The following is a 7836-nucleotide window of genomic DNA, read 5'->3' on the forward strand; positions in this document are numbered from 1 at the left end:
AACATGTTGTGTGTCACACATCCCATCCCCAGTCAAAAAAACAAAACTCAGAAGGAAAAGGAAAAAGAAAAAAGAAAAAGAAAAAGCCTATTCGATGAGATTCACATCCACATGGACAAGTATACACAAACAGATTTAATGTAAAAAAGCAGTTTCTGCTTCGTCACAAAAACACAAAAAAAACTCAATAAATGGAAACAGACAAAGGAGTTTAGGATAACACAAACAGTTTTGAATTAAAAGTAGTTTCTACTTCACAAAAACTCGACCACCCCAACAATGAAATAAAAAGAAGGAGATCAGGATAGAAAGCAACAAAGAGGTAATTTTCAATTTCTCTTTCCGAAAAGAACACACAAACTTGGGGTTTAGGAGTCCAGGAACATTCGGGGACTACCAACTCCGCCTCCACGGTGTGAATGCGTCCTGAGACCACGACGGTTCCAAATGAGAAAAAGCGCTGACTTGGCAAATCGCGATAACGTCCATTTCCCTCTGCCCCCCCCCCGCCGACGAAAAAGCATACCCGGTGGGAGCACTCCACGTGGCAGAAAAGAGTCCAGCTGGAGGGGTTTGACTGCGCAGCTGCCGTGGATAGGTGCCACGTCAACGCACGCTCGACGAAAGTGGCCTCATCTCGGATCGCGGAGGGAGTCGCGCAACTGTCGCTGTGTGTGCGATGGTGTATTTTGCGGCGATTTGAGTTGGCAATGCAGCGGCAAGCGAGTGACAAAGGAGCGATGACATGCATGGCTGGCTCGCATGCAAGAGGGGAGAACCTGGTGGACGTCACCTATGCCATCGCACGGTTTGGAACCCATCTCACCCATTGCGGCGTTTTCCCTAATCCCATTAATTCAAATCAAGAATTCCTTTCAGCTGGAGGTGGCAACCATGCACAGGATTATTAAGGTGTGGGCTAATCAGTCGCTACGCCGCTGTGCTTTTTGCCTCTGTCTCTGCCTTTATTTCCTCCTCCTTTGTTTATATCATTGGGTGGGTCATGCTTTCGACGTACATTACGTCAAGGAAATTCATTTCTAATAGCTGGGAGAGGTGGGAACGTGTCATGACGCACCGCTTATAGTCTCGTGCATGGCTTCTCTGCGCGACGGGATTGAACAAATTTGTGCATGGTTTCGGTGTTTGTTGCAGTTCTTGCGATTGAACCCTTGGGGGTTTAGTGACGGATCGTGCCGACGCTGAGGTTTGTGGAGTGGCGCTACTGCTGGCGGGATCGGTCTTGCAACTGGCATTGTTTTCGGGACTCGTTTGACGGTTTCTTGGGATACGTCGTCGACTCAGCGGTGAATGTCAATGGTGAGGGACTATGGTTAGACTTTGGTTTGAAATGCTGTAGTGTTATACGAGGGTAATTTTGCCTTGTCGGCCCTCCTGTACGATGTTGCAGAATCCTCGTAACTTGAACAGTCGGCGAGCGTGCTTTTTCAGCTTTCGGTGCGCTGGGAGTGTGTGTACGGAAAAGAGCCGAGACAATATCGGATGTGGGTGGGGTTGGTCTCTTCGCTAGCTCTGGTGGACTTGGATTCCTATATTTCCATACTAACACTGCTCTCATAGGTTATTTCGGGAGTATTCTCTGAGTCTGATTGTGCTTTATGTGGGCATGCCTCGGCTTCTTTGTCCTTTTGCATGGGTTCTACAGAACTAAGTAGTCGCAGGCGTGTCTCCTTACCATGATGCAAGTGTACGCTAAACGTGAACCTTCCGCTCTCGAAACTCTATTTGACCTTTGATTCTGGTGAATACGACTGCAGTGTATTTATATTTTTTTACTTTTTATCAAGCTTCGTTCTTCACCTTAAAGTGTACAGACGAGGATTAGAAAAATTGTTGCAACATGTTCTAACCCTATTGAATAAGAAAACTTGATTCTGAGAGAAAACGTTTTTGTGATTTGTAATGCTGATCAGTTTCCAGAAGTCGCAAACCTCCTGATTTCTTCACCTCTATGTGAACCTTTTTTTTTCGTGTGATAAGTTTATTTTAGTGGGGGAAGGATTGCCTTGATATCTCATATCGTTAAGAACCGAAAAGGCTTCGATCTTGTTGTTCCTACACTTCTGGGGATGGGTGAACAACCAGAGCTGCCGTCGCTCATTGGCACTCCATCTTTTACATTAGACTTGTATTCCCAAAATATACAATTTCAACACATGGGGAATGTGGCTGTGCTAACCTGAATTTGTGGTGGTTTTAGTCTTTCAAGTGCTTTATCAAGACTTTTCCTTAACTCACCACCTCGGCCGGTATTTTTAGGGACTACGAAGTACGTCTTGAAAGCTTAAGACGAATGGTCAACTGAATTCTGCTGCAATAATGTTAGCATGTGCTTTTGCTCATTGATGAACTGAGGACTACGCAAGCCACAAACGTCTTCCAATTCATTTCGCCTCGTCGACACTTCACCTCTCACAACAAAAGCTCCATTTTCTTTCGGCTCAGTGATTGTAGTGTAAGATGACGATTGGCAAAGAATTCACGGAGCCGCTCATAAACGGGGAATTGAATCCTCCACCTATTACCCCCGCCGTGTTCACCATTGCAGAAAATTATATTGCTGTCACTCGGCCCTTAAGTGATGGACTCGGAAACAACCCAGTGAGCCACGACCCTGAGGAGAAGGCCACCTCTCAGTGGGTGTGGGGAGAGGTTCGAGAGCAGTGCTGGCTAGCTGGTCCTATCATGGTCATGTATATGTTGCATTATATTATGGCCATGGCTGCAACAATCTACGTCGGTCATCTTGGATCGTTCCCCCTGGCTGCAGTGACGTTGGCCAACACCTTCTGCAGCCTGACGGGATTCACCGTGTTGGTAATTACACTAACCTATATCGCTTGGAACTTTTGCATAGATACTGATGAAATATGTTCCATCATATGTATCTTTGACCTCTAAATTTGTGCTCGCAGGCAGGATTGTCCAGCGCCCTTGAGACGCTATGCGGGCAAGCATACGGTGCAAAGCAGTATCACTTGCTTGGGATCTACTTGCAACGTGCTGCTTTCTTCCTCACAGTTTGTGCAGCTGTACCCATCGCCCTCATTTGGCTTAACATGGAACGCATCCTTGTGGCCATGGGCCAGGATCCTGAAATTGCCCATGCTGCACACACCTACGCGTTCTGGTTATACCCAATCTTAATTTTGTACTCAATTTTTTTTCCAGTCATCAAATTCTTTCAGACGCAGGGGGCGGTGTTTGAGTTAATGGTGTGCTCGGCGATGACTGTTTTGTTCCATGTGCCACTCTGCTGGTTCATTATCGACAAACTCAACGTGGGCTACAAAGGTGCAGCGTTAGCCACCAACATTTCTATGCTCATTGATTTGAGCTTTTGCTTTGCGTTTATAAGATTTTCACCACGATTTGAGAAGACTTTCTCTTCTTTCTCCTGGGACGCATTTCAAGAACTCGGGGAGTTTTTTAGCCTCGCTCTACCGTCCGCGACAATGATGTGGTATGTATTTCGTTCTCACTTGATCCTATATATTTGGTGGCTTAAGCATCTTTATAGTTTCAATTCGAAACTCTTAAAGTAGCCGTCCCTGGTATTGATGGTGTATTTCCCCCAAGGTTACTTTTTCTTTAGGAAGGTACATCAACCTCGTCGAGCAAAACATGCTGAAATCGGCACCATACGGAAAATCGAACTTGTTGTTCATAATCTTTTGTACGAAGAAGTTCGGAGTAATACGCAAATCTACCAAGGTTTGCGTATGACTCAGTTTCACTTCTGCCACAGAAATTGAATAAAATCACCTAACGATTTTGAGGTGTTGTTCTCTTTGATGAAACAGTTTGGAACACTGGTCGTTTGAAATTTTGACGTTTCTGGCGGGGGTGCTTCCGAACTCCAAACTAAATATCTCTTCTTTTGCCATTTGGTTAGTCGCCTGGCACTTTGCTCATTTAAATTTCAGTTCTTTTCTGTACTTTTGCTTAATCTAGGTGCACCAATGCAAAATATTTTTTGAGTCAAATATGTGATTGTAAAATTTGGGGCCGATAGATCTGCAGCAAACTAACGGAGTCAAGTTGCTAATATTTTCAGTATGGGGCTATTGTCATTGGCGAATATGACTACGCTTGCATTCGGCTCTGCAACGAGGTAATTTTTTTGGATGTTCGAATGCCTGAGACACTGTGTTAATTTAAGGTCGTTTATCTGTCCTAGGGTGAGTAAATTGGATGGATGAAAGTTATGTTTGAAAAGAATTTAAGCATCTGCATGATATTTTTTCATCAAATGAAGTAGTTTTGTTCCCGTCAAGACGATACGGATCATCGAATGAGCACACCAATCTGGTCCTCTTAAAAGTGCTTGCTGGTTTTGCAGCGTGAGAGTTTCAAATGAGTTGGGAGCAGGGAAGGCGCATTCTGCACGCTTGGTTGTGGCTGTATCCGTGGCCCTTGGGATAGTCTATGGTTGTGTAATGGCTAGTCTCATTTACTCACTCCGTGATGTTTGGGGATGGGCATTTACTAACGACTTCGAAGTGGTGAATCATGTAGCCCATGATGCACCTCACCTCGCAATACTTGCGATTCTTTATGGCATTGGGGCCATTCTGTCAGGTATGTGGGCAGTGTTTGGGTTGTTCAATTTTCCATAGGTGATCTTTTAAGTCTTTCGAAATATTAACAAGGTTATGCTTACTCCAAGTGAGTTAATTGAGTACGATAGTTATTACTTAGAATTTGGATAGAATAACACGAAGAAAGTTTGAAAACAATTTTGTTTAACGTTTCTTTAGCATTGTTTGCAGCCCCGGTTCTTTGGAGTGTGGACAGTTGTTGAATGCTTCACTTATCTTCGTCATAAACATAAAATGTTCGAGACTGACAATATTTTTGCAGAGATTAAGAAGAGTTGACAGTCACGCTGGAAATTATCAGCAACGAATTGCCATGTACCTGACACATTCTTCCTGGTTTGTAGGAGTGGTAAGAGGTATTGGATTCCAACGAACTGGTGCTATTGCCAACTTGGGAGCCTACTACGCCATTGGATTACCTGTTGCCTTCATCTCGGTCTTTGTGTTCCGTTCTGACTCATGGGTATGTTCACAGCGTCCAACAACTCTGATTGTGGTCAAATACTCCGTTTAATGATAGTTGGAAAGCCGTGTTTTATGTTCAACGGTGTTCAGTGCTATACAAAATATTTGGTTGCCAACTTGCGCAACATTTGAGAAACTTTGTCAGAAACTGCTATTTCCTTCCAACCAGAATTAGTAGACAACGACTGCAGTATGTGGTGCTGATATTGAACTGTTTTGTTTGGCATTTTAGGGATTATGGCTGGGTATGGGTTGTGGCCTTGTGATACAAGTAATATGCTTCATGTATATCATTCTATGTACAAGCTGGGATCAACTGGTGCGAGCCCAACCTAAACTCTATTGCCATCTAAAGGACGTTTGATGTAGCCTTGTGAGAGAAATTTTCGATAAATGAAGATAAGTAATTAGTCTGATTAATCATTTTGGCTACTTTTGGTTGCAGGCAGAGGAAGCCATGCTGCGATCACTTTCCTTCGATTCACGGCTACCGATCTTGGCACCACCTGTGACAAAGGTGCGTATGTCAATCAAGTACACGCTATAGCTCTATCAGAGACCAGTGCATTTGAAGCTAGTCATTACATTCGCGAGCTGTATTGTTGCACCTTGGAAATAACTTCTGTTTGTGAATGGATACTTGGAAACTGGTATTTGATTCGATGAAAAATTCTTACATGGGTCATGTTCAGAGCGTTCTGATAACGTGGTTTTCTTCGTTGCAGCCACTTCTAGAGGACAGCCGTTCACTGGAAGACAATCAAAGATTCTCCACCCAATCATAGATGAGCTCTAGCTCTCCACGTTTATTGAAGAACTCTTTGAAAGAGGTAGCATGCATTATGCACACTAGGTAGTCCATCTGACTTAGTGGATCAAGTGTACAGAAATACGGTATATAAATTGTACAATGCAACTGCTCAGAAGCAAACGTCTAGGTGTTACAGAAATCTGCCACAATTGAGTTTTGCTTTAGCTCCTGAATGCTCTCAGGTGTCATGAGCAGAACAAGATACAGCAATCATATCATGTTGTGAGGCCCTTCAAAATGAATCTATTCTAAATTATCCATTTCAGAGTCTCACTCTCAAATTGGGTAGTTGATATCTCTTTGTGTAGGTTGTTTTGTCAATCTAGGGCTGCATTCTTCAACCTTGAAGATCTTTAATAATATATCAACCGTGTATCAATCTTTTCAATTGTTACTTCAGTAGGAGTAGCTATACAAAGGTCACTAAAACTTTAAAAGTCAAGGAAAGCACTTGGAAGTAATACCATAGGTGTTGTATTGATCGAGTCATAGAAGATGTTGCCATTCGTTGAACTTACAAGTTTTGAAGTATTTAGTTTATAACATTCTCAAAAATAGTTCTAAAAAATATTCAAATTAAAAATAAAATGATAAAGTTTTTTCAAATGATAGTGATGTACTTAAATTTCTAATTTTATATTTTCTATTTTCTTTCTTTTTCAAATAAAGCACTGTCAAAAAGAGAAACCTATTCTTTATAATAGTACAATATGTTCTGAATACATGCCGAATGATTTAACAATAACTGATACAAAAAGTTGAGATCGTATCTGTAAGTTACTTTTAAATATAGATAATAATTGAAGTGCATACATGAACCAGAACAAAAGAAGAATCATATAATAATAATGATAATAATAATATGATATGACATGATTTGTGATTTTTTAACTATTTAGTTTTTGTTACGGACCATATTCTTTGCAAGCCCCCAGAATGTACAAAAAAATATATATATATATATATATATATATCAGAAGAATATAAAAAAAACTTACAATATTTTTGAAAATTTTGATTACAAAAATTGAAATGAACCACACAGATATAGAAGATTGAAGGGATTTTTTTTTTTTTTTTTTTTTTTTTTTTGTGAAAATTAAATTTATAAATACATTAATTGATATTACAAGTTATCAAAATAATTAGTAATACAATGGTAATTTGAAAATTCTAAAATAACTGAAGTTATTTTGCTTTTGTTTTACTCACGGAATTTTTTTTTCCAAATTTGTTTCAAAGGTTAATTGTTAATGATAAAATTTGATCATAAATCATATTCATGCTTTAATGATTGACTTTTATCATTTTTTCTTATTAAATTGTATTTTTTTCAATTATGCCTCAATAATGTTAATTTTATAAGAAACACTTTTTATACTTTTATAATTTATGTTTAGTTTTTTATTCTTTTATAGTTTACTTTTATCATTAATGTACGACCTATTTTTTTCTTATTAAATTTGAAAACTAAATTATGTTATTGAAATTGTAATTTTTATTATTATTATTATTTTAAGAATTAATAATCTTGAAATTTATGTTTTGTAAGGTATATAGTTATTTAAAAAATATAAATTTATGATTTATTAATAATAAAATAATATTTAATAAAAAATAAATTATAATTTAAAAAGAAAAAGAAATTTCTTTTATCTATGTCAAGGAGAAACCAAATTATTATACAACTATGAAATAATTTTACTCTAGTTCTACTACTACGACTTTATTTTTAGCATCTTATTATTTTTTCTTCAACAAGTAAAAAACCTTATTTTGAAATTTATGTGTATCAAATCCCACTTACTTGATTATTTATTAAGATTCAAATAATTTAGTTTTGTCTACCAATCTATAGGTGTACAAATTTCATGAGTATTTTTTTATTATAATTTTCTAACAAATTACAAAAGCAAACGCCTTCTTGAAATTTGTAAA

At 39.0% G+C, this 7836-nt stretch overlaps 1 protein-coding gene across 2 annotated transcripts; it reads left to right on the forward strand.

Moving 5' to 3' along the window:
• Nucleotides 1–663: 663 nt before the first annotated feature.
• Nucleotides 664–6158, forward strand: LOC112287403 (protein DETOXIFICATION 17). 2 transcript variants are annotated; one of them, XM_073536544.2, is made up of 11 exons: nucleotides 664–912; nucleotides 1156–1320; nucleotides 2281–2838; nucleotides 2937–3484; nucleotides 3825–3911; nucleotides 4079–4135; nucleotides 4364–4602; nucleotides 4967–5085; nucleotides 5320–5406; nucleotides 5533–5604; nucleotides 5813–6158. In XM_073536544.2, the coding sequence occupies exons 3-11, from the start codon at nucleotides 2482–2484 to the stop codon at nucleotides 5870–5872; spliced, it is 1626 nt and encodes a 541-aa protein (XP_073392645.1). In that variant the 5' UTR covers nucleotides 664–912; nucleotides 1156–1320; nucleotides 2281–2481; the 3' UTR covers nucleotides 5873–6158. The 2 variants fall into 2 exon arrangements, with proteins under 2 accessions (XP_073392645.1, XP_073392646.1); XM_073536545.2 differs by lacking the exon at nucleotides 664–912 and adding an exon at nucleotides 928–1056.
• Nucleotides 6159–7836: the final 1678 nt, after the last annotated feature.

This window comes from Physcomitrium patens, chromosome 10 (assembly GCF_059467195.1).
Source record: "Physcomitrium patens ecotype Gransden chromosome 10, ASM5946719v1, whole genome shotgun sequence".
Taxonomy (NCBI): domain Eukaryota; kingdom Viridiplantae; phylum Streptophyta; class Bryopsida; order Funariales; family Funariaceae; genus Physcomitrium; species Physcomitrium patens.

Excerpts from the sequence above, each read along its gene's own strand:
- LOC112287403 (XM_073536544.2), top strand. The coding sequence starts at position 2,482 with ATGACGATTGGCAAAGAATTCACGGAGCCGCTCATAAACGGGGAATTG. Across the intron at positions 5,407-5,532 it reads GTACAAGCTGGGATCAACTG|GCAGAGGAAGCCATGCTGCG; the intron begins GTGCGAGCCCAA and ends TTTTGGTTGCAG. Across the intron at positions 5,605-5,812 it reads TGGCACCACCTGTGACAAAG|CCACTTCTAGAGGACAGCCG; the intron begins GTGCGTATGTCA and ends TCTTCGTTGCAG.